Source organism: Talpa europaea (assembly GCF_964194135.1).
Source record: "Talpa europaea genome assembly, chromosome: 7".
NCBI lineage: Eukaryota > Metazoa > Chordata > Mammalia > Eulipotyphla > Talpidae > Talpa > Talpa europaea.
In genome coordinates, this window is record NC_140074.1 from 63,628,807 (window position 1) to 63,655,605 (window position 26,799).

Here is a 26,799-nt window from a genome sequence, read left to right on the forward strand (position 1 = left end):
GGTACCTTCCAAGGTGCCAGTCTTTTACCCTATTCAGTTGTCCACTTCATCCTCTTCATTCTGTTCTTCTTCTTCCAGCCTTTCCTCGTCTTCATCGTTGTCCTCATCCCTGCTCTTGTCCTGCTCCTCCGAATCTGTTTTTTTGTCTTTGTCCTTCTTCTTTTGCTCTGAAGCTTCTTTCTTGCCTTTCTGCTCCCTCCTGTATGCTGTAAGGAGGAAGGAGGGGCTTAGGAGGCAGTGCTGTAAGAATAATACAGAGTGACCACAGCAGCTACTTTGTAGAGGCAGAAAAGGGAAAAAAAACTGGCCAGCATCCAAACAGATGTGCCGTGGTTTGTGAGACTCACTGAAATGCTTCGGAATCACATCCAATTTTCCTTACTGGACTTAAAGAGACCCAAGCTGAGCAAGACTCGGGGCCAACTGACCAGGCCACACAGGAGGGCGGTTTTCTACTTGGCTGGAAAACCGATAGGATCATTACCTTCTAGAGCTTCTTTTAACGGGGTAACGAACCGCTGGAACTCCATCTCCTCCATGGCTGAGAGCACATCACTAGCATTCAGTGTCTTGCGTTTCCCTTTCATTGCAAAGTTGTTGGCACTGGGGGGCAAAAAAAAAAAAAAAGATTAACTGCCGTCGGATCTCTCTCTTGCCGCGCTTGGAGAGCGGCGAGAAAAGGAGCAACATCCTGCGGAATTCATCTAGCTTAGATACATGGATTTTTGTGTGACACGGGCAAGCGCCCCCTTCCCTGTACAAAAGAGCTAGGAACGAGTTCTTTGTGGTTTTACTTTGCTCCCGAACTGATAATAACTGGAAACAAGATGAGGGCTGTGCAACTCCTTCCACTGAGGTCGGACAAAGTTATCGGAGTTTGTGGGCTCCACCCACGAACTCCGAGTCGGAGGCTCTGTTCGCCTCCATTATGCCTCGGTCCCAGCTATGCTCTAGCTAGTTCTGCCCGCCTCTGCCTCACCAGGATGTGGCGTAGAGCACGAAGACACTGGCGGCGCGGGAGATGGCGCTCCGGGCCTCCTTGGAGATGTTGACACCGTCCGGGAGCTGTGAGAAGAGCGGGGGGTGAGCAAAGCTGTCGGCCCGCGACCTGCTTCCCACCGGTCTGCTCATCGCCCCCCGCCCACCCGCTAGCCCGGGCTGCTCACCGCCTCCTTGATGATCCTGGTAATGACGGCATTGGGCAGGTTTAGGTCCTCGGGTCTCTCCGCCATTACTGCGGCCGGGGCCAGCGCCTCCCGCTCAGGCCTCCTCTTCAGGCAGCTACGGCGTCCGGACTTCCCGCGTTGCCCCCGTATGACCCAACGAGGCTTCCGTCCCGCCCCCATGCTCTGTCCCACAGTGCCACGCGCGCCATCGCTCCCTGTTCGCCCAGTTCCGCCTCTGCTTCAAGTCGCCGATACGTGCGAGTTTTCCACGCCGCTAAGGTTTTGGCCCGGCGGGATTCCGTCGGCCTCACCGTCACCCGCGCGTCCCTCCGCACTAGCGTTTCCCGGCTTCACGCCACCACCAAGTCTGCACAAACTAAGCATGGCTCTTTGGGGCTTCCGTCACTCCCCAGAGTGCTCTGCGCCGCTACCTGGCGACGGCGCAGACTGTTGGCGTGCGTGAGCAGCGAAGGCGTACGCTAGCTGGCTGGGCGGGGCTCCTGCGGATGGGAGGCGGGGCCTTACGCGCCGCGCCCTTTCACCTTGTCACCCGCCTACCGGGACCTCGCTATTACGCGGGTTTCGGTCACCTGGCGGTTAAGCGTCTGCGTTGGTTGCGTGGAGCCGTGGCCCGCCGAGGCCGGATCCTCCCACTTCCCTTCCGGGAGTGAAGTGGCATCTTTCATTTAGCTCTATTGGAGCTGATGACCATAGTTAATTTTTCAATCTCCCAATTTTGTAATAGTGCAAAGGAAAACTGCTACCTGGAAATGTTGAAGGCAAACTACTTTGCTAGGACAGCGCTAAAGCGAGGGATATACACAAGGGCATGACCAGACCTCGGGGCTCAATTCAGGCTGCTCAGGCAACGAAAGGTCAACAAGCAGCCAGTTGTAAGGATCAGACAACATTGCATTCGCGTTCAAAACAAATCCTGTTCAAATTGCATATATGTATTAGTTAAAATTTTTTTTTTAAATTTTTATGCATACAAGATGCATACAAGAACTGAGGTACAGGCCAGAGGTGCAGGGAGGTGAGAGGATTCACCAGAGACAGAGCAGGGAACAGAACAGGCAGACCGACTGAAATACAATGCTGAGGGGCGGGTGAGACAGGCGAGGTCTGCTGCGCCATGCGGGGTGCTCCCTGGCTGGGGATCGAACTTGTTCTGTTAGGGGGAAAGGATGTCTTGAGCTAGTTCCGTACAGGCTTTGTGGACTCCACTCCAGACCAAAGCCATCAAGACATTGGGAAAGACAAATCCCATCACCACCAAAGGGAAGGTGGCTGGGACCTGAGGGTGGAGTTAAGCAGCCAGGTTTGGTATAAAACGTGGTATAAGACACGTGGGTCTTGTGGGACTCTCTCTCCTCTTGGTTTCACGGCTGGTGGTTCGCAGCCAGCTCTCAGAGTGCCATTGGGATTCCAGGGCAGCGGAAAGGGTAGGACGTGTTTAAGACTTTATTTCCCTCTTTTCTCCCCGAGTTGTACATTTCCTCATTTCCCCTCCCCTTATAAATAAACCTTTTATTAACCTTTTGTGTGTGCCTGCAGTAGAGTATTAATAAGTCCTTTTTAAGCACGCTGGTGAGGACCCACAGTCAGGCAACCCGCTTTATATCGGGGCTGCCCGTTACAGTGTTGCAGAGGCTGCGGATTGCTTCATAGTGTGGTGCTTAACCCCTTGCGCCACCAGGGAGGCCCTATGTATTAGTTTTTTGAATTATTCATAGTACCTCTTTTCACAGTGAAAAATATTACCACGGATTTGTAGTGGCTTTTAAATGCGTATCGTTTTCCTATTACCTATGTAGAAATTGTCCTCACTCCCCATGAGCATTCATGCTTTTCCCCTTGAAACATGCTCTCCCAAGTCACTCCTTTCCTACTTTTGATAGAGACATGAGTATGGGAAATATTTCCCTATTGTGAGGAAAGCAACAGCAAATACGATGATAAATGGCAACTGAAACTGCTTCAGTTAGAGGTGATAGGGTCTGGTGAGGAAACTCTCCACTTGGGTAGAACAGATCCGATTTAAAGATGTTAGCGCTGCTGAGCTCCAGCCAACTGTTGTCAAGTTGGAATTGGGCCCTCCTGTTGTATGATATTTTGATCTGGAAATAGAGCCAGATATGTGAACATTATGCATTGTTTGCATTTCAAAAATGTTTTAACATGCAGACCAAACACATCATAGTCACATGCAATCAACAGGCCCATAGTTTGTTAGTTTTGGTCTAAACTGTAAGTTTTTAGAGCAACCCCTTGATTTGTTCATTACTATTTTCCATGCCCATTACAAATCCCCTTGGATATTTGGTAGTCAATAAACGTGTTAAAAGGAATGTGAATGAAAGCAGAAATGGATACTATCCTTAAAAAGTTATTAGGGAACAGGTGGCAGTGATTGACTAAAACATTGCTAGTGAGAGAAAGATGGCAATATTTATTGAGCACCTATAACACATATCTACTTAAAATTGTGATCTCATTTAATTTAGGGGTTTACCCTCCCTGGTTTTATATAAAGAAACAGGTCCATTTTCAAGACCATACTGCTAATAAATAAAAAAGTCATTGGCATCCAATGTATAATGGCAAAGCTACTGATTTGCTGTTTGAACAAACCCAATTATTTATGGTGGGTATTTTAGCTGCCTGTATGAGAATTGGAGGATATTGAGAACTGATGAGCTGTTTATAGCACATCTGTGACTATATTTACTAATAGTTTGATAAGCCTTTTGGAAGTGATAGCATCTTCTCCCTAGTAAATAACGAAGGGAGAAAGAAAAGGATACTAATACTTATTTTGAACTGTATGCCAGATTTTTTTTTCTTATGAGAAATGCTTTTTTTAAAAAATTATATTTGGGTCACCCTGGTGGCGCAGCAGTTGAGCGCTGGGTTGCGAGGCTGCCCGCAGCCTCTGCAGTGCCGGTTTGATCCCCGGCTGCTGAGCGAAGGTCCCTCATGGTGCGCAGACCTCTCCTGCCGCCCGCTGCTCCCCTCAACAGTATACTTCATCGGTCTGCCTGTTCTGTTCCCTGCTCTGGGTCCGGTGAATTCTCTTACCCTCCCGCGCTTCTGACTGTACCCAGTACTTGTATAAATAAATAAATAAATCTTTAAAAAAAAAAGTATCAAAAAAAAGCCTACCGTGTGTCAACTTAAAAAAAAATATTTTATTTTTTACATCATTGTTCATTTTCAAACATTATTTGCTTCCCCCCACCCCCTCAGGTGTAGTCCCCATAGAGTTTCCTTCACCAGTGCACCCGTGCACCATCACCTCAGTCCCCTGTGCTCCTCCCTCCCTCCCTTTGATCCCTCTCCTGCCTCCTCTCTTGCAGGATGTCTCTGATTTATAATTGTCTGTTTTTGCTTTGTTGTGTTTTGTACTGTTATTATTTTTTTACACTGATGTCTTATTTGGTTTCCCTATATTCCTGCTATAAGTGAAACCATGGGATGTTTTTCTTTTTCCTTCTGGCTTATTTCACTGAGCATAATTCCTTCTAGCGCCATCCACGTTGCTGTGAATGGCATCAGTTTATCTTTTTTTGATTGCTGAATAATATTCCATTGTGTATATGTACCACATCTTCTTGATCCAGTCATCTATTTTTGGGCATTTGGGTTGTTTTCAGGTTTTACCTATTGTAAATAGTGCTGCAATAAACATAGATGTACAGATGGTCTTTTGAATCAATGTTTTTGTGTCCTTTGGGTAGATCCATAGTAGTGGAATTGCTGGGTCATATGGTAGCTCCATTTTTAGTAGACTGAGGAACCTCCAGACAGCTTTCCATAGTGGTTGGACCAGTTCGCACTCCCACCCACAATGTAGGAGAGTTCCTTTTTCACCACATCCTTGCCAACATTTGTTGTTGCTTGTTTTTTTGATATGTGCCATTCTTACTGGTGTAAGGTGGTGTAAGGTGGTATAAGGTGGTATCTCAATGTGGTTTTAATTTGCATTTCCCTGACGATAAGGGATGTTGAACATTTTTTCCTATGCCTGTTGGCCATTTGCATTTCCTCTTTGGAGAAATGTCTTTTAAGTTCTTCTGCCCATTTCTTTTTTTTTTTTTTTAAGATTTATTTTATTTTTATATAAGCACTGGGTACAGTCAGAAACACGGGAGGGTGAGGGAATTCACCAGAGCCAGAGTGGGGAACAGAACAGGCAGACCGACGAAGTACACTGCTGAGGGGAGCAGCAGGCGTGGCAGGAAAGGTCTGCGTGCCATGTGGGACCCTTGCCAGCGGCCGGGGATCGAACCGGCGCTGCAGAGGCTGCGTTTCTGCCCATTTCTTGACTGGATTGTTTATTTTGTTTTTGTTGAGTCGTGTGAATTCTTTGTATATCTTTTTTTTTTTTTTTTTTTTTTTTAAGAGACGGGGTCTCGCTATGTTGCCCAGGCTGGAGTGTAGTGGCTATTCACAGGCGCGATCCCACTACTGATCAGCACGGGAGTTTTGAACTGCTCCGTTTCCGACCTGGGCCGGTTCACCCCTCCTTAGGGTACCTGGTGGTCCCCCACTCCCGGGAGGTCACCATATTGATTCCGAACTTAGTGCGGACACCCGATCGGCATAGCGCACTGCAGCCCAGAACTCCTGGGCTCAAGGGATCCTCCAGCCTCAGCCTCCCGAGTAGCTGGGACTACAGGCGCGTGCCACCACGCCCGCCCGGCCTTTGTATATCTTTGTGAGCAGTCTCTTATCAGTTGACTGGAGTGCAAAGATTTTTTTTACCAGTCAGTGGGGTGTCTCTCTGTTTTGGTTAATGTCTCTTTTGCTGTACAGAAGCCTTTCAGCTTGATGTAATCCCACATGTTTATCTTTTCCTTGACTATCTTTGCTTTGGGTGATGAGTCTTTAAAGATGTTATTGTAGGGCCTCCCCGGTGGCGCAGCAGTTGAGCGCTGGGTTGCGAAGCTGCCTGCAGCCTCTGCAGTTCCGGTTCGATCCCCGGCTGCTCCCCGGCCACCAGAGGAGGGTCCCACATGGCGCGCAGACTTCTCCTGATGCCTGCTGCTCCCCTCAGCAGTGTACTTCGGTCCTTCTGCCTGCTCTGCTCCCCGCTCTGGCTCAGTGAATTCTCTCACCCTCCCGTGCTTCTGACTGTACCCAGTGCTTGTATAAATAAATTAAAAAAAAATCTTTAAAAAAAAAAAAAGATGTTCTTGTGATGTATGTTTTGTAGTGTTTTACCTATGTTTTATTCTATATACTTTATAGTTTCAGGTCTTAAGTCTGGTTCTCTCATACATTTTGAGTTGATTTTTGTGCACAGTGAGAGGTATTGGTCTAGTTTCATTTTTTTTGGATGTGGTGGTCCAGTTTTCCCAGCATAATTTATTGAACAAACTGTCCGTGTTCCATTGCATGTTCTTTGCTCCTTTAGTTGTCCATGTGCGATTTTATAAGAAAGGGCTCTCTATTCGATTCCATTGGGCTGTGTGTCTGTTTTTGTTCTAATACCAAACTGTTTTAATTATTATGGCTTTGTAGTATAGCTTGAAGTTTGGAAGTGTGATACCTCCTTTCTCCTTTGTTTTCATCAGTTGGGCTTTGGCCATTTGTGTTTTTTTGTGGTTCCATATGAATTTCATCAGTATTTGTTCTATTTCTTTGAAGAATGTCATGAAATTTTTACTGGAATAGTGTTGAATCTGTACATTGTTGTTGGTAGGATGGACATTTCAATAATGTTAATTCTTCCAATCCATTAACGGGGGATGTCTTTCCATTTCTTTGTGTCTTCTTCTATTTCTTTTAACAGTGTTTTATAATTTTCTTTGTATAGGTCTTTCACCTCTTTTGTTAGTTTTATTCCCAATATTTGATTTTTTTTGGTTTCAATTATAAAAGGGATGGTTTTTTGATTTCTTCTTCTTCAGATTGATTGTTTGTGTATAGGACGGCTACTGATTTTTGTGTATTGATTTTGTATCCTGCTACTTTACTGAGCTGGTTGATTATTAATTTTTTAAAAATATTTATTTATTTATTTATACAAGCACTGGGTACAGTCAGAAGCACGTGAGAGAGGGTGAGAGAATTCACCAGAGCCAGAGCGGGGAACAGAACAGGCAGACAGCTGAAACACACTGCTGAGGGAAGCAGCAAGTGCAGCAGGAGAAGTCTGCTGCACGCCATGTGGGATCCTCACTGGCAGCTGGGATCGAACCGGCACTGCAGAGGCTGTGGGCAGCTTCACAGCCCAGCGCTCAATTGCTGCGCCAGCAGGGGAGGCCCTGGTTGATTATTTTGAGTAGTTTTTCTGTCGAGTTTTTAGGGTTCTCTATGTATATTATCATATTGTCTGCAAATAATGATAGTTTAACTTCTTCTTTCCCTATTTGTATGTCTTTCTCTTGTCTTACTGCCCTGTCTAGGACCTCCAGTATTATATTGAAGAGCAGTGGTGAGAGAGGACATCCTTGTCTTGTTCCTGATCTTAAAGGAAAGGCCTTCAGCTTTTCGCCATTGAAAATAATATTGTCAGTGGGTTTGTCATATATGGCTTTTATTGTGTTAAGGTGTGTTCCTTCTACCCTGAGAATTTCAAGGGCCTTCATCATAAATGGATGTTGGACTTTGTCTAATGCTTTTTCAGCATCTATTGATATGATCATATGGTATTTATTTTTCTTTTTATTGATGTGTTGGGTTACACTGATTGATTTTCATGTGTTGAACTATCCCTGTGCCCCTGGGATGAATCCCACTTGATCGTGGTATATTATCCCTTTGATGCATTGTTGGATTCTGTTGGCAAGGATCTTGTTGAGAATTTTTGCATCCGTGTTCATTAGGGAGATTGGCCTGTACTTTTCTTTTTTTGTGCTGTCTGTTTGTTTTGGTATTAGTGTAATGTTGACTTCGTAGAATGTATTTGGTAGTATTCATTCTTTTTCAGTTTTTTGAAAGAGTTTGTGTAGGATAGGCACTAATACACTGCTGAATGTTTGGTAGAATTCATTTGTGGAGCCATCTGGACCTGGGCTTTTGGTTTTGGGGAGTGCTTTGATTACTGCCTCAATTTTGTGCTTGTAATTGATCTGCTTAGTTGTTCTATTTCTTCTTTGTCCAGCTTTGGATGATTATATCGTTCTAGGAATTTGTCCATCTTTTCTAGGTTGTTGAATTTGTTTGCATGTAAGTGTTCATAGTAATCTCTGATTATTCTTTTGATTTCTACTGAGTCTGTTGTGATTTCTCCTCTTTCATTTATAATTCTATTTATATGTGTTTTCTCCCATTTTTTCTTTGTGAGTCTGGCTAGACTATTTTGTTTATTTTGTTTATTTTTTCAAAGAACCAACTTTTGGTTTCATTGATTTTTTTTTAAAGATTTATTTTATTTATACAAGAACTGGGGTACAGGCCAGATGCGCGGGAGGGTGAGAGGATTCATCAGAGACAGAGCAGGAACAGAACAGGCAGACTGATGAAATACACTGCTCAGGGGAGCAGCAGGTGAGACAGGAGAGGTCTGCTCTCCATGTGGGACCCTTGCCGGCTGGCCAGCATCGAACCAGCGCTGCAGAGGCTGTGGACAGCTTCACAGCGTGGTGCTCCACCGCCTGCCAGGGAGGCCCTTCATTGATCTTTTGTATTGTTTTTTTAATTTCCATTTCATTTATTTCTGCTTTGATTTTTATTATTTCCTTTCTTCTACTGGCTTTAGGGGTTTTTTCGTTGTTCTTTTTCTAGCTCTTTGAGATGTGAGGTTAGGTTGTTTCTTTGAGTTCTTTCTTGTTTCTTGATGTGAGCCTGTATTGCTATATATTTTCCTCTTATTACTGCTTTTGCTGCATCCCATACATTCTGGAAAGCAGTGTCCTCCTTGTCGTTCAACTCAAAGTATTTTTTAATACCTTCTTTGATCTCCTCATTAGTCCAGTGGTCTTACAGTACTATGGATTTCAATCTCCATGAAGTGGGAGTGTTCCTTGTTTTCTTTTCATGATTTATTTCTAGTTTGATGCCTTTATGATTGGAGAAGATAGTTGGAGATTTTGATCTTCATGTATCTGTTGATGTTTGTCTTGTGGCCCAGTATGTGATCAATACTGGAGAATGATCCATGTGCGCTTGAGAAAAATGTGTACTGAGATTTTTTTGGGTGCAGTGTCCTATAGATGTCTGTTAAGTCCATGAGTTCTATGTCTTTATTTAAGTTCCTAGTGTCTTTGTTATTTTTTTGTCTCGTTGATCTCTCCATTGGTGAGAAGGTGGTGTTGAAGTCTCCTACTATATATGTATTTTCTTTAATGTCTGATTTCAGAGCTGATAATAATTGTCTAATCTATTTTGGTGCTCCTTAATTTGGTGAGTAAATGTTGATGAGTGTTATTTCTTCCTGGTGTATTGTCCCCTGGATCATAATATAGTGTCCATGTTTGTCTCTTTTTACTTTTTTAAATTTGAAGTCTATCTCATCTGATATAAGTATAGCTGTTCCTGCTGTATGCCAGACTTTTAAACAAATTTAACTCATTTTTGTAATGGCACTGTCAAATAAGTTTATCTTCATTGTGCAAATGAGGAAACTGAAGCTCAGATTGGTTAAGTCCCAGGTCACTTAGCTATTAAATGGCTAATTAGGGGTTTTCTGAACAGTCTGCTCCTGAACTCTTGCCACTCCACATACTGAGATATTTTCATATTACCCAATTCTTAATTGCTCTGTGACTATCACTACCTATATGGGTTCAATAGAAATATTTTATTCTTTTGAGTCCAAATTTAGATCTGGATTGGCATGGATACTATATGATCCCTAATTATGTGGTTGATGTTTCTCCAGAATTCTAGAAAGCTATCAGATTGGCTTTTGCTGTAAACCATTTGTGGCTATGGATTTGCCAGCTAAGAGTGAATGGGATGAAACCACCTGCAAATTGGCTATTTGTCAGCATCCACAATGTTGGGCAAGTATCCGTCGGATTGAGAGTGGCCACCCTCGAATCCTGGGTGGTGTTCCTTGCAAAACTCTGGAATCAGAAGGTGAATTGACCAGTTCCTGTCTCCTTCCTTGTAAGATCCTTGAACTATTAATGTTTGGCTCCTTTGACATATTTCATGTTCTTCTGATCTGTTTTCTCAGACAAACTCCCAATGCTCACTATTGTGAACATCTCAAATCCCTGCCTCCAGGCCAAGAGACGTACTCGTCACCGTCATCATTTATCAGGATTTACCTTCTCTAAGGCTCGAGGTTCAAAGTTTCACTCTAAATTTCAAGGCAGGTAAATTATCATAGAGTCTTTCTTTAAGAGCCTTTCAGAGCCTACTATCTCAAAATTCCAGGAGAGGAGAACCCCTTGGGTATGTGGAAGCAAACAGGGCACTATCTTCTAAACAGGTGGCGTCTGTTTCTTGACCTCAAATTAGAGCTGTCTCATGTAGTGGGGGTTGTAGGTGGGAGAAGAATGTTTTAGATTACTGAAATGACATATGCAAAGGACTGGAGGTGAGAGTAAATTCTTCAGCTAACAGGAAACAGTAGTTCTGTGTGTCTAGAATCTAGAACAGGAACAGGAGACTGGTCATAGATGAGGCTAGTCAGCTAGAGTAGAAAACAGGGGCCTTCATGTGGAACTTCACAAATCAGACTAAGGAGTTGGGTCTTTATCTACACTTCTTTGCATGATTAGTACACACATTTGACATATTAAAAAAAAGGGGAGTAGCATGTGATATGAAAATGTAAATGGGATGTTATTTTTATTGTAAACATGTGAGCCTCTAGTGGACTCTGAGACCTGGGACACTGATCGTGAAGGACACACAAGGCGGGGGACTGCTGTTAGCCAGAAGCAGTGATTTTCTATTTTTCTCAGCATGGTTATATAGGAGTTATGAACAAAGACATCTGCATTTTTTCACAAGTCAGAGAAAGCCAAAACAACCTTGCCTCGCAAGCCATATATGTGAGCTCATACCCACCGCCTATGTGAGGCCTTGAGCTTATCTGCACATCTGCCCCAGTGGGCCTCTGTTGCTAGGTAATGACTGAGGAGACTTCCAAGGACAAAGCAAGTTTGGGGCGTCCCTCCTGGGCGGTTTTCCGCCCTGATGTATGCGAGTTTTCTCAAGCCTTTTGGTCAGCCCTTTCCCTTGCCGTCCTTAGGTCACCTCTTGATCATCCTCATGCAACAAAACATATACATATCAGGGCTTCCCTGGTGGCGCAGGGGTTAAGCACAGCACTGTGAAGCTGTTTGCAGCCACTGCAGCACAAGTTTGATCCCCAGCCAGAGAGCTGGCCCACATGGTACAGCAGACCTCTCCTGACTCACCCGCTGCTCCCCTCAGCAGTGTATTTCAGTCAGTCTGCATGTTCTGTTCCCTGCTCTGTCTCTGGTGAATCCTCTCACCCCCCACATCTCTGGCCTGTACCCCAGCTCTTGTATGCAAAAATTAATAAATCTTAAAAAAAAAAACATATACACATCAAAGTTACCATTTTAAATATTTTTTAAATGTAGAATTCAGTGACTTTAAGTGCAGTTACATTGTACAACCATCACCATTACCCATTTCTAGAACTTTTTCATCATCTCCAACAGAAATTCCTTATCTATTAAAAAATAACTTCCAATCCCCTCTTCCCTTCAGCCCTTGGTATCTCTGTTTTTTCTGTGTCTATGGATTTGCCTATTCTAATACTGTGAAAGTACATACAATAACTGACCTTTTGTGTCTGGCTTATTTCATTTGGCATGTTTTTGTGTTTCATCTATGTTGTAGCATGTACCAGAGTTTAATTCCTTTTTAAATGGAAATATATTTATTGTATGTAAATACCACATTTTTAAAGTTTAATGTATTTTTGAGCATCTTATCAAAGGTACTTAATAAAACTTTTATTGATGGTATTGTAACTATCTATAGCTGGAAAGATAGAAGCATAGGTGAATTCAATTTGAGGTAACAAATAATTGTGTAGTGTTTGCAATGTGCAATATCTGGTTGAAAGCTGGTCCATGAAAAACAAAAACAAAAATTAAGATGGTGAGACCCTACATCCATAATAAGTATTAAACACAAGGATTTCTGTAGGTAAGTAGAAGGCTTTTCCTGCTAACACTAACTTTATCATCCTAATAAGTCTTTGCATATGTGTTTCATGTTTGAAACTTTCATTTTTTAGGCCTCAGAAGGATTTACCTGACAAAAGTTTAATCAGTCGTACTGACAGATCTCTCAAAGTAAGTCACAGATTAAAAATGTACTTCTTCAACACTTTCTCTTTACGAGTGGAAATAAAATATTCCTTGGGATAACTATAATTTAAGTAATGAAGATGCTTGTGGTAATGATAATAGGACCTGATCTTGGGTCCTTACTTATATGGCAGTCTCTACTAATGCCTTTGCATACTGTTTCCAGAAATCCCAGATAAAAGTGGGATTGATTTATGGCAATTTGGCCTGAGTAAGGATTTTGCCTCTATACTGCATGGAGTATTTTTACTGTCATCTCTTAAGGTAATGCAAATCCTGGAATGTCAGACTTAACATGGCCCTTACTGTCATTTGATGACTTTCAAACTTTTTTTTTTTAAAGATTTATTTTTATTTACACAAGAACTGGGGCACAGGCCAGAGGCAGGGGAGGGTGAGAGCATTCACCAGAGACAGAGAGGGGAGCAGAACAGGCAGGTGCTGAGGGGAACAGCGGGTGAGACAGGAGAGGTCTGCTGTGCCATGTGGGTAGCTCCCTGGCTGGCTGGGAATCGAACCTGTGCTGCAGAAGCTGCGGACAGCTTCACAGCACTGTGCTCAACCCGCCATACCACCGGGGAGGCCCTGGCTTTCAAACTTTTTAAGCTGTGGTCTATGGCAAGCAATACATGTTACAATTAAATGTCATGGAACAATTCTTATCCTAACTGTGGATGATGTGCTGTATTATTTTATCTCCTGTTCTATTTTGTTTTTAAACAACATGGACTGTGAGTCATAAAATTTTACTTCATGGTCTATGAATAATTTGCAATTGAAATTTGAAGAACATTGCTAACCATGGTCTCTCATGTATCTTACAGTTGAGGAAACTGAAGCCTAGATAGGACATGCTTTGCTAAAGTACATAGCTAGTTAGGGGTAGAGCTATATTAGCGCTTAGGAAGAAAAAGCTTTCTACTTATTATCTGTTATAAAGAGAGATTATTCTTTACGGTCTGCCTGGAAAGAGAGCTACTCACTTTTCAATGTTATGTGGTGGAGAGTATAAGGGACTAAGAGAAGGTAGATCAGTTTGAATGGATGAATGACAGTAGTTACCTTTTTGATCTTTTCAGAGCAAGATGATTAGATTAAATTAGTTTTATTTTTTTTAAAGATTTATTTATTTATTTATTTATACAAGCACTGGGTACAGTCAGAAGCGCGGGAGGGTGAGAGAAATCACCAGAGCCAGAGCGGGGAGCAGAGCAGGCAGAAGGACCGAAGTACACTGCTGAGGGGAGCAGCAGGAGAGGTCTGCGCGCCATGTGGGACCCCCCTCTGGTGGCCGGGGAGCAGCCGGGGATCGAACCGGTGCTGCAGAGGCTGCGGGCAGCTTCGCAACCCAGAGCTCAACCGCTGCGCCACTGCCACCGGGGAGGCCCAGATTAAATTAGTTTTAAATTAATTACTTGAATAGATAACACATGCAATTGGTTCTAAGTCCCAAAGGCATAAAAGGGTTTGTAATGCCAGAAATCTCCCTTGTTCCCCCAAGCCAATTAGCTCATTTTTTGTGGGGACAACCTTATTTTCAGTAGTTTTTTCATCCCCTGTATCCAACCATGGACATGGACTAGATTATAAGGTTTCCTTGAGCATTGTGAATAGCTAAGTGGCTAAAATGTGAAAAGAGCTAACACTAACTTTTTGATAGATACCAATAACTGTAGGCAAGCAGTGACAGTAGGAATTTTGCTTTTGTCTCTAGCAGTCTCCTCCCAAATTACATATTATCTCCCAAGCTACATTTTATTATCTGAAGGGGACTTAAGTCTTTGGAATGGGGTAGACGGAAGGAGTAGTGGTCCCCTAGATAAGCCTGAAGCTATACTTATATGGGATGGGGTTGGGAATTGCCAAATACAGCCCTACTATCTACGGGAGGCAGGGGAAATTATTCATTTACAAATGCTCAGCCTTGCAGACTACCTTTACTGATACATGTGTTTTTTTTTGAGGGGAGGAGTTTTATGAAGATGTTTTGGGACTAGAAGATGTCTTTGTCATCTTTGAGACTAAATGCTTTTGGTTAGGGTGGTAATCAGTTCTTTTAGTCTGGTACTGAATGCTCTCAGGGACTGGTACCTTCAAGCCTTACTTAGACTGTTTGTCTTTCTTCGAGCTTCCAGTGCTAAATTTGAATAGGACAAAAATTCCCTGTCCTCAGGATGTTAGAAATATGGTTGTAATCTGGATTCCAGAAGAATCAGACAATCAGATGATGTGAGTATCATTTCTGCAACTCCTTCAACTCTTTTTTTTTTTTTAAAGATTTATTTATTTATACAAGAACCAGGTACGGGCCAGATGAGTGGGAGGGTGAGAGGATTCACCAGAGACAGAGCAGGGAACAGAACAGGCAGACTGATGAAATACACTGCTGAGGGGAGTAGCGGGTGAGACAGGAGAGGTCTGCCGTGCCATGTGGGATTCTCACCAGTGGACCAGGATCGAACCCGTGCTGCAGAGGCTGTTGACAGCTTCACAGTGCGGTGCTCAACCGCCTGCGCCACCAGGGAGGCCCTCCTTCAACTCTTATAATCTACAAATCCCTACTGTCCTCTGCATGCCTCCTTTTGAACTCTTCTTTTTAGTCACTTCATTGCAGATCATAGGAGATCAAGCAGAGAAGGTGGTCATGATTTCTTACATCTGTTTCTTGATACACTGGAATTCTATTTTAATGCACTTAGAGTCATGCTGTGGACTTTGCTACATCAAATGCTACATGGCAGTAATGGCATACAAGATGGGGCCTAATGTGTTTGTAAGGTTTGACTAAGAAATACAACTTTTTTTTTTAAAGATTTATTTATTTATGCATACAAGAGCAGGGGTACAGGCCAGAGAGATGCAGGGGGTAAGAGGATTCACCAGAGACAGAGTGGGGAACAGAACAGGCAGACTGAAATACACTGCAGAGGGGAGCAGCGGGCGAGACAGGAGAGGTCTGCTTCACCATGTGCATTGCTCTCTGGCAACCAGGGATTGAATATGTGCTGCAGAGGCTGTGGATTGCTTCATACTTCATAGTGCAGTGCTTAACCCCTTGTGCCACCAGGGAGGCCCCGAAATACATACTTTCTATCAATTTTTCTTTCTTTTTTTTTTTTTTAAAAGGCATGCATTTTTATTTATTTGTTTGTTTGTTTGTACATGCACTGGGTACAGTCAGAAGCGCGGGAGGGTGAAAGAATTCACCAGAGCCAGAGCAGGGAGCAGAGCAGGCAGAAGGACCGAAGTACACTGCTGAGGGGAGCAGTGGGCGGCAGGAGAGGTCTGCGCGCCATGTGGGACCCTCCTCTGGTGGCCGGGGAGCAGCCGGGGATTGAACCGGTGCAGCAGAGGCTCAGGCAGCTTCGCAACCCAGCGCTCAACCTCTGCGCCACCGGGGAGGCCCTCTATCAATTTTTCTTATTAGCCTCAACAACTAGTGAAAATGTTCTCAGCAAAACACATGAAGTTTTGGTTTCAACCCAAAACCTAGTAGAATGATACAAAATGAATAGTGTATTGGACTTGTGTACAAAGTGGAGCATGATAAGATCATTTGGTAAAGACCCAAAGGTATGCCAACATTGACCCGTATTGAAAGAGAATGTTTTTTTCTTTAATGACTGCTAAGGCAATCGTTTGTGTGTGTGTGAAATAATTGTTTTAGCACTAGTCTTAACATTTAGTATGCTGTTACAAGTCTGTAACACCCAGTATATAACTGTAATTTGAAATCCAAACAAATTCTCAATACACAGAAACCTACATCAGAGTGCTCTACTTTAATATCCAAGGCAATATAGAATTGTACACAAAATAAAAAGAGAAAACATCCCTCTGACTTTCCCTTAAATTAAGCATGTGCTGCGTTTCAGTTATATCAAAGACAATACAAATTTATTGGTCAGGTATATATCCCTATTCACTGATTTAATATGTGACCCACCACCCCCCAGCCCCCAATTATTTTATTTTAAAAACCTTGTTATGTTGCTAGTGCCAGGTAATGGATTAAATAATGGTTGTTGTTTTTTTTTTTAAAGATTTATTTATTTATACAAGCACTGGGTACAGTCAGAAGCATGGGAGGGTGAGAGAATTCACCAGAGCCAGAGCAGGGAGCAGAACAGACAGACTGACGAAATACACTGCTGAGGGGAGCAGTGTGGGACCCTCTGCTGGTGGCCGGGGAGCAGCCGGGGATCGAACCGGCGCTGCAGAGGCTGCAGGCAGCTTTGCAGCCCAGCGCTCAACCGCTGTGCCACCAGGGGAGGCCCTGGATTAAATGTTCATTCAAAAATCAATTGCACCTAACTCAGCAAAAACAAAGAAAATAATCCAGTCAAAAAATGGGCAGAAGAGCTAAAAAGAAACTTCTCCAAAGAGGAAATACAAATGGCCACCAGACATATGAAAAAATGTTCAACGTCACTTGCAATGAGAGAAATGCAAATCAAAACTACAATGAGATACCATCTCACACCAGTGAGAATGGCACATATTAAAAAAAACTAGCAACAACAAATGTTGGTGAGGATGTGGAGAAAAAGGAATTCTCCTGCACTGTTGGTGGGAGTGCAAACTGGTCCAACCACTGTGGAAAGCTGTGTGGAGATTTCTGGATCTACTAAACATAGAGCTTCCATATGATCCAGCAATTCCACTCCTAGGTATTTACCCAGAGGACACAGAAACATCAATTCCAAAGAGCACCTGCACCCCTATGTTTATAGCAGCACTATTTACAATAGCTAAGCTTTGGAAACAACCCAAATGCCCAAAAATAGATGACTGGATCAAGAAGAGGTGGTATATATACACCATGGAATATTACTCAGCTATCAAAAGAGATAAACTCATGTGATTTGCAGCAACATGGATGGAGCTGGAAGGGATCATGCTTAGCAAATAAGCCAGAAAGAAAAAGAAAAATACCAGATGGTCTCATTCATGCAGGAATCTAGAAAACCTAAATATGGACCAGGAAAAAGAATAACTATAAGAAAGGAAAAAGTCAAAATCAACAAACAACCTTGAACCAGAGACACTCTTTGGGGGATGGGGGAAAGGAGGGATTGGGGTCAAAATTGGGGTTGCAATTGTATGGGGAATATAAAAATAAATAAATAAATAAATAAATATGAAAATTTAAATTGAAAAAAAATCAATTGCACCTGTTTCTACAAAAACAATATGTAAAAGATATTTGTAATTCCCTTTCATTGGAGCAGTGTACAACAATCTACCTAACAACTGAAGGATTGCTTAAGGATAGCCATCGTAAGAATTTCACTTATAGAATATGCATACTTTAACATATTTTCTCATCTTTTTTGAAAAAAAATTTTTTTTCTGCGTATAAGAACTGGGGTGTCGGCCAGAGGTATGGGGGGTAAGGGGACTCACTAGAGACAGAGTGAGGAGCAGAATAGGTGAATCTATTGAAATACACTGTTGAGGGGAGAAGTGGAGAAGGCAGGAGAGGTCTGCTGTGCCATGTGGTCACCTCCCTGGCAGGGCATGGAACCCTTGCTGCAGTGGCTGGCAATAGCTTGAGAGTGCTGAGACTTTAACCCCTGTGCCACAAGGGAGGCCCATATTTTCTAATCTTTGGAAAAGTTACCTTAGAAAAGGAATTCAGTAGATTAATTTATAAATAACCATTTTGGATGTCAAATCTGCAAAAATCAATCCTATCACATTGGGATAGATTAAGATAAAGCTAAAATGTATTTCCAAATTAATATATTGGGAAATAGAACCAAAAATCTGCAATAAGTCAGTATCTTTTTTGTCTATTTCTTTTTTTAAAACAAACTAGTAAAGGATAAAACCCAGTTATGTTTATGATTTGAAAAATCTTATAATGCAGAGCCCCTCATTCAAAAACTTAAGTGCAAATTGCAACGTTATCAAGCTTTTAACAAATAGTGTATTTCAAAAATGAATGAGTCTATATAAAAAGTATGACCAGCACTTGTTTTCTGATATTAATATTAATCTGATATAGCATTGGTAACCATGCTGTACTAAAACATGTAATGGTGCAATATGAATCATGACTTGTTAACAAATTGTATTATACAATACACCTGAGTCAAGTGCTGTTAACTCTATCAGTGTTTGCTTTCCAGATAGGAGCTCCTCAAGTAACAACATCTGCAGCTCTGCCATTTTCCCCTTTGCAGTTCATGCCTTAAAGAGACAAAGGCAGCATGGTCTGCAATGGCTCCAAGTGCCTCACAGTCAAGATATTCTTTTTATTTTGTTTTCTTCTTTTTCAATGATTGTGTGAATGCTTCTTTATAGATCCATTTTTGTGTGAATATATATATATACACACATATATGTATATAAATATGTTTTAAACAAAAATACTCCTAATGGTTTTTTTTTGTGTAAAAGAAGTCCAGAAGTCTCTGGACTAGGAGTAGCATGTCATCTCCATGAGGTAATCAAAACCATAACTCCTTCTAACTCTTGGGTTGTTATCTTTAGCCCAAAGCTTTCATCTTTTAAGATGTTTTGTGGGGTCTTTTTGACTACTAGAACTCCAGCCATCATATCCGTATTCCAGGCAAGAAGGAGGAGGAAGAGTAGGGTGAAAAATACTTGAATACTTCCTCTGTACTAACCAGTGAAAATTTACTGGAGAACCAAGTAGACTTGGTCCTTGTCCTCCTACAGTCTTAGTTTGTGTGTGGGGAATCCAAATGTTACAAACATCACCACAGCCAAGTAGATGATTACTAATTTGGATTAATGCTATGAAAAGAATAATTGGATTGTATGAGAGAATGGTGGGAGCCTAATTGAGATGGGGGGGTTCATGTTTTTCGTAATCTCTGGGCAGTGGGTACCACTGGGCTCCCCAGTAGCCTAATAGCTTTGAGTATTGATTAATGGCTAGAAGTCTTCACTGTCAGCATCCACAGATATCCTTAGTGCTTCTGATTAATGTCTGGAATAAGTTGTGGTTATTTTTATTTTAAGTCCAACTGAGAGGAAGCCTATTGTTCCTAAACAGTCGGGGGAGAAGGAAAGGAAGAAGGCTGCAGTGGTAAGTTTGATGTTTTGGCCAAACCTTTAAGACATCACTCTGACTTGTATATTGTAAAATGAGGGAACAAGAGCAAATGCTAGATTTAAATTTTGGTTGATTGAATACATCCTTCTCTAAGTACTTAAAATAAACAAATATTCAGTACTAACCCTGAGATTTAATAAAAACATGAAGTCTATCTAAAAAAAAAAAAAAGACATCACTCTGAGAGTTTTTGTTTTCCTTTCAGTTACTCATTCACTCTCTAATTGAGCAACATCTGTAAAAGAAAACCTCTTTGTAGGAATAAGTACCAAACCATTTTTTATTCAGAGATTCTTTCCTTGTCTCCTTCATACAGGGAGGTGAAGAACACCTTGAGGACATGTTAGAAAGGACTGTTGGGTATTCAGGAAGAATTTTTTGTCAAATAAAAACTAGTTTCCTGTGTGATAGGGATAGAATTTCAGAGGACCAAGAATTATAATAGACTTAGACTGGACTTCTAATTCTGACTCTACCATATATTGGATAAATTCAGGCTTGGATCAGCCAGAGTGGAAGATTGCTCCGTCTATGACAGCAGTGTCTTGGCCCATTTTGTTCATTGCTGAGTCCCCAGCTCTAGCCCTGTGCTTGGCAGATAGTTGGCCAATAAATATTTATTTATTTTGTTCAATAAGTACATTAATAACCTTTTTGGGAAAGTACAACCTCAACAACTAATCTCCATATGATGTGAATTCAATGAACCGGTTTGGGGAGTCGGGGGTGAGGTGGGGAATGAGGTGACCCTCAGAGCAGCACAGAAGGCAGGAGTCTGCAAATAGTTTCATGTACCAAGGTTGTGTGGGGAGGTTGGAATGTTGATGGAAAGGCATAGCATGGAAGAGAATGCTTCAGGGAGTTTTTCATTGTTTCTCTTCCAGAGCAGCAAGTCACCTCTGTCCCGAAAGCAACACTCAGAAAAAGACTGGAGAACTCCAAGGATGATGGTGCCTCCCCCCTCCCCAGTACATTTGTTTGAGCAACTCACTTCACACTCCTCACCTCTTTGGAACCAATTTGACATGTTACCTCAGGATCTATTGAAGGAGTAAGTATCCTGTCAGCCTGTGCCTCTGCCTTTCTTTGAAGTGAAGGAGGCTAACCTGTAAGCAGTGTGATCTTTCTGAGTAGGGAGGGGCGAAAACTATCACCCTGAGTATGGCAGTTTTCTTAGACTTACCAATAGGTAGCAAGGACGGTATTCATGATCGTTTATCAAGCACTTAACACCTGCCAGGCCCTGTGCTAAGAACATCACATCTCAGTCAAAGCTCACTAGGAGGTAGACGTGATTACTCTCCTCCTTTTCTAGATGGATATGGATAAGTGGAAGACAGAGTGGACATGCCGTTTGGAATGAAACAAGCATTGAATTTGATCCTGAAACCTACTGACTTAGTGAATTTTGGTGCTTCATTTAGCCTCTTTAAGCTTCTTTTTCCTCATCGGCAACATGGGACACCTGTCCTTGGGGTGCTGCAAGGTTCAGTGGTTTGAACACATGGACCTGACCTATAGTAGACACTTAATTCACACAGCTCTAACTAGAGCTGTTGCCAAAGGTGACTTCAGGTGTTGTTAGCAATGCCTGGAGGTATGGGCTCTCCAGTCCCTAAGTGGATATTTCTTTGACTATGGAGCCCTTTTCATTCTCCTTAGCTATACTCTCCAAGCGTTGTTGCTGACTGCCCGTCTCTGTCCCTTCCAGCCTCTTGTCAGATAAAGGGAAAGCCATTTCTTGTCCAGAGCTGAAGGCACAATTGGCCATGGTGAAAAAGACTCTTCCGCTGGAAAAGAGCCGGCCTGACAGTGCAATTTCTGCTAGGATGTTTTTATCTATACAGCGCCTCACCCTGCAAGTAAGAGCTGGGAGCCTCGGAATAAGATGTTTGTCTGCAGATCCACAGTCGTCTCCTCAGGCTGGAAGGGTTGACTCTATTTCTTCCTGCTTTTCTGTCCTTCCACTCTTGGCTAAGCCCCATAGAAGGGCTGGGCTCTATGTAGGTAAAAGCAAAGGTGCCAAGAAGGGCTTGAGGAAGGCAACCGCTTCTGTTTCTTCTGTGCTTCATTCCCCACCTTTCCTCCTCAGCCCCCGGTGCAATGCTGTACACTCCAGTTCTCAAAAAGTGCTAGTTGACTAGATGGATAAATGCCTTTGAGGTACATTTTGAGAAAAGGAAAAACGTGCTGTAGAGATTTTCTCCTTTTCTTTCCTCCAGAAGCCATTGTTGAGACACTCTGGACATTTGAAGAAATTATCTTCTAACCTGAAGACAGAAGGTAAGTCCTCTGTGTGGCCAGATCTCCAGGTGCTGCTCTTCCTTCAGTCCACACTCCTCATACTTGATGTCCCCTATCAGTGATATTTGTGGCCACACTCGCACAGGGTCACATGTAGAGCTCAGTATCAGTTGCAGCCTCGCCTCCTCTGCTTGGTCCCTGTCAGAGGGAGATTGTCACTGTTATAGAGCAGCCCTGGGTTGACTGGGGGGCCTGTCAGGGTTGAGTGGGCTTTCTGGTCACCAGATCATTGGAAGCAGCAGGAGGAACAGCAGCAGGAGCAACAGCAGCAGCAGCAGCAGCAGGAGCAGCAGCAGCAGCAGCAGCAGGAGCAGCAGGAGCAGCAGCAGCAGCAGCAGCAGCAGCAGCAGAAGCATCACCAGATGAAGGCAAAGATACCTACTAAGAAAAAGGTATAGGGGACTCCTTGATGACTCAGGGATTAAGTTTCAGTGCTATACCACCACTTCAGTGAGTTCAATCCCTGCCGGGGAGCTAACCCACATGGTGCAGCAGACCTCTCCTGTGCCCGCTGCTCCCCTCAGCAGTGTATCAGTAGATCCACCTGTCCTGCTCCCCACTCTGTCTCTAGTGAATCCTCTCCCCCCCACACCTCTGGCCTACACCCCAGTTCTTGTATGCATAAGTAAATAAAAATAAATCTTAAAAAAAGAAAAAAGAAACAGGTATAGTGGCAATGAGGGGATCCCCAGGGTTTGCTGGAACTGGGAGAGGGAGAGGTATATGCAGCCCGTAATGGGAAGGGTTGGGTGAGAGGTGGGATTCTCCCTGTTCTCTGTATGTCAATATTAACTCCTTTCTTTTAGACTCCTTTTGAAAAGTTTTCTTTACTTCCAAAAGTTTTAATTTACTTCCTTCTCATATGGGTTGCAGGAGGCTAAAAAGAAATCCAAGAGTGATCCAGGGAGCCAGAAGGCTTTGCATAAACATTCAGGTGCTGTGGTTCATGGTCCAACCATAGTAAGGAGAATATGGGTGTGGGAGGGACAGAATATCAGGATATAGCTGAGGTCAAGAAAAAACAACTTATTTTTGTTTGTTTGTTTTACATGTTGGGACCTACCTTTGTCAAAGGCACACAGAATTCTCCTTGGAACAGTTCAGTTTGCCTGGTCTATCAGGCAATCTCATCCTTCCATCAAATATTTACTATGCAAGTGAGCTTGGCTTGATGTCTGCTCCACATGGGGATTTGACAGGTGGCCACAGGCTTAAGGCCATAAGGCACAGTCATTTTTCCTCAGGTCCTACTTTAGGAAAGCCAGAGTGGTTTGAGGATTAAGAATAAGCCCAGGTTACTGAAGAGAAGATCCTTTGACCAAGGAGGCAGGAAATTTCTGGGTCCCTCAATGGAGCCCCAAAGAGTCCTAAGATAGCAGAGTCGTGGGCCCTCCATTTCCCATCCACAAGTTAAGTTTCTGGTGCCTCAGGCTGAAATCAACATACATCTAGACCCCCGCACTGCGCGCCCTCCCCCTCCAAGAGGCAGGCAGCTGGTTCTTCATAGAAAATCCTTTTCCTCTAGTGTCTATGCTGGAAATGAGAATGGGTATCTCCCTGTTAGGAGGGCTTTTCATACCTGAGCTGGAGGATATACTTATCAAGATCCTTCTGGCCTTTCTCAGCTTGAGTGCAGCAGGGAAGAAGGGAAAAAGAATTCCCCTAAACCTAAGAAGATTGTTCTGCCCTGCTCAGACTGGAGATTGCTGATGTAATGTGACAATAATGGTTTAATCATCAGTATTCACTCTCCAAACCTGGGGCACTGAGAGGGCTCAGGTGACATGTTTCCCGAGAAGGATGTTGCTCTCTTGGTTTATTTCCCATTCCACTGAACTCTCTGATGCCAACAGTGTTCTCTAACCTGAAGCTCTAAGAACAAGCTCTACTTTCATGGGAGATAGAGCCAGGGCCATATGTCCCAGGGTGGGAAGTTAGCACCCTGTGGGGGTGATTGACCCTTGGATTCTGCTGCAGTGCCTTTTGTTCCTCTTCCTGATGCTTCCATTAGGAGCAGTTTTGGTTGGGTGACTGGGGCGTCCCTCTGACTTATGTTCATGGATGAGTGGCCTGTCCTTACAGAGTTGAGAAGGCCTTCTGGAAGTGAGGATTTTGCATTGGATCTTGAATATGTGGGAGAGGTTTCCTGCTATGGAAGAGAATTCCTGGAGAGGACATAGCCTGTGGAAAGACATCTCGGAAGAGCTTGGCTGCTCAGGGACCACTGAACATCCATGTGGCTGTGGGACTGGGCATTTAAGGAAGAATGATAAATCAGGGCGAAGAGGAAGTACAGGCTTACATAGCTGCTAACAAACATTTAGACTTTGTCTTCTGTGCTGCTCTACTTGACTGCACCTGAAATCAGCCATGGAGCTTTTAAAACACGAATACCTGGGCTAAAGTTGGGACCTAGTAAATCAGAACTTACTAATTCTGATTTAGATGTTGAGACCCAGGCCTCAGTGTTTCTTAGAGCTCCCTAGCACTGCTGGTGTGCAGCAGAGGATAGAACCAGTGCTAGTAGGGGTCACAGAAGTTTGTGCAAAGGAGTTCCTTGATTGGCTTTACCATTTTTAGCATAATACATCTGGTAGCAGTTTGGACAATGTGTAAAGAAAGGGAAATTGAGAAAGTAATGAATGAATGTATTTAGCAACCAGTTAGGGAAAAAAACTGATGCAAAAGACTTACAAAACTTGAGTTGTGTTTTTTCTCTCTCTCTCTCTTTTTTTTTTTTTTTAGTGGTTGGGGGGGTCTTCAGAAGCCAGTAAGTGTACATTGGAAATGGTGCAAGAAAGTAAGGAGAATATTCCTAAACTGAGAAGGTAGAGTTAAGGTTTCTTTTGCCTGTATGATGTGAAGGTGCCTACTTCTTTCTTGGAGGAATTCTTGGTCTTTTAACACACATTTGACCTTAATCTCTAAGTCTGTGATAGAGTCATAGTTCCAGGGAACAGAATCACAAATAGAAGTCAAAAGGCCTAAGTCCTTCTCATTTGTTTTTAAGGTCTTGGCCTGGGTGAGGAGTCACTTGTAGCCTAAGAGTTAACTAGAAACCCAACAATGGGATAGGACATGCCAATAAGTCAACAAGAATTGACTTCTTTGTGGTCACTAGGTCATGGAACTCTACAAGATTGGGAAAGTAACGAAAAGCAGCAGAAGCAGAAGATCAAAGGGCCCATCTTAAAACTGGTGAGCATATTCCAGGGCCATTCTGCTAGGGTCCGTTTCAGTTCTCTATTCCTGTATAACAAACCACCCCAAAGCCCAAAGTTCTGATGGTTTGCTGTTTCTCATGATTCTGTGGCTTTTTTGGTCTTTCTTGGTGTCACCCAATGAGCTCCCTTCAGCTGGAGCCTGGGCTGGCGCCCTTGGCCAAATTACCTTAGTTCTCTTCCATGAGGCCTTTCCATGTGGCTAGTTTGGGTTTCTTGATAGCATAGCAATTTCACACAGGCACTTTCTTAGGGAATGGACCTGAACCTGGAACCAGTGTCATTTCTGCCACATTTATTGGTCAGAAAATCACTAGCCCAGATTCAAGAGAAGAAGAAATCAATTCCTCTTTTGATGGCAGGCACAGCATGTGGATACAGGAATGGGAGGAACTGTTGGCAGCACCTCCGGAGGTATCTCCCCTTAGCTGACAGCTGGGCATGAGGAAAAGTGGGTATGGCTTCATCTGGTCAACCTGGATACAGAGAATGTGTGATACAATTTCTCTTTAGTGTCAGGAGGTGGCTTTTTGTCCTGTCTTAGATCTTAATTTCCCCAAGAAAATCATCTTTCAGAAAAATCCTCTTGGATTTTTAGGATTTCCTAAAGTCTTGATTCAAGCTGCCTTATGCTTCTCTAATGCTTTTCAGGGTTCCACAGAGAGACTGCAGAGGAACTACACTGAGACCTGCCTAGACTCTGTCCCCAGTAAGGAGAGTAAGTGACTAGGGCAGAGGAAACTTAGTAAGCGACTGAGGACAGGGAGAGCTAAATGGTGTTGACCAGGATGTTTCGCCTTTCTGGAGGGAGCAGTCCGCATCCTTCAGAAGGGTCCTTCTCTTTCTGTCCTCCATTTGTCACAGTCATCTGTGGGGAGACTATGGGTACAGTGAATGCTTGGGTTTTCTTTTAGATCCTGAATTATCCAGAATAGAACCCATGAACAGGGGCATCAACACTCAGATGGAGTTTGTGCTGGAAGGCCAAAAGAAGACCCCAGTGGACTTATCATCTTATGTGAAGACAACAACCTGGAACCCTGAGCTCAAGCTGCTGAGGATTCTTCAGGCCACTGATCAGGAAGAGGAGAACCAAACCTCAGAGGAAGAGAGTGAAGGGACTTTGGGGACGCAGTCAGAAGGTGTCACGCAGTCAGAAGGGCAGGCAGAAGGTGTCACAGAGGGGCAGGCGGAAGGCGTCACGGAGGGGCAGGAAGAGGCCTTAAGGGAGGACAGGCAGAGGTCCTCAAGGAAGAGCAGGAAGAAGTCCTCATAGAGGGGCAGGCAGAGGGCTCATGGCGGGCCCAGCAGAGGACCCCAGGAAAGAGCCTTATTTTGGAGCAGAATGTCTGAAACGTTCAGTATAGTGAACTTGAACTAAAGGCAGAAAAGGAGAAGGGACTAATACTCCTTGGAGTCTATACCAGGAGCTGAGCTTTGGAATTCTGTTTGTTTCATTCACTTCTACTTGCCTCTAAAATAAACGAGGGAGGAAAGCCCTGCCCATTTTAACCTTAGATAGTTTCTCTTGGTGTTAGGGCCAGGATAATTTTAATGATTAAACATTGTTGCTGCTAAATCAAAAGACTCATTCTTTGTTTCTGGGAGAAGGGGAAGAGCTATTTCTTGGTATCTGTTTTCTTGGTCCCTTTTATCTCCTCACTGAAACTCTGAAAGATTTCCAATTGTAGGAAAATGAATTTGGTCTGTGGGGGCCTCTACTACATTTCTGGTTTTTCCTCTCAGTCTCTGGAAATGGTTTCTTTGGG

General features: G+C 43.2%; 2 protein-coding genes across 2 annotated transcripts; one reads left to right on the plus strand and one right to left on the minus strand.

Moving 5' to 3' along the window:
• Window positions 1-1,232, minus strand: POLE3 (DNA polymerase epsilon 3, accessory subunit; the record flags this gene model as incomplete). The annotated part of the gene is made up of 4 exons (XM_084236626.1): window positions 1-206; window positions 485-603; window positions 980-1,065; window positions 1,167-1,232. The coding sequence occupies 4 exons, from the start codon at window positions 1,230-1,232 to the stop codon at window positions 34-36; spliced, it is 444 nt and encodes a 147-aa protein (XP_084092752.1). The 3' UTR covers window positions 1-33.
• Window positions 1,233-10,036: 8,804 nt separating this feature from the next.
• LOC311173721 (uncharacterized protein C9orf43 homolog) lies at window positions 10,037-26,306 on the plus strand (the record flags this gene model as incomplete). The annotated part of the gene is made up of 8 exons (XM_084237808.1): window positions 10,037-10,196; window positions 10,297-10,438; window positions 12,346-12,403; window positions 14,547-14,647; window positions 20,395-20,556; window positions 21,217-21,367; window positions 25,682-25,748; window positions 25,945-26,306. Exons 1-8 carry the CDS (start codon window positions 10,046-10,048, stop codon window positions 26,304-26,306), a joined length of 1,194 nt encoding a protein of 397 aa, XP_084093934.1. The 5' UTR covers window positions 10,037-10,045.
• Window positions 26,307-26,799: the final 493 nt, after the last annotated feature.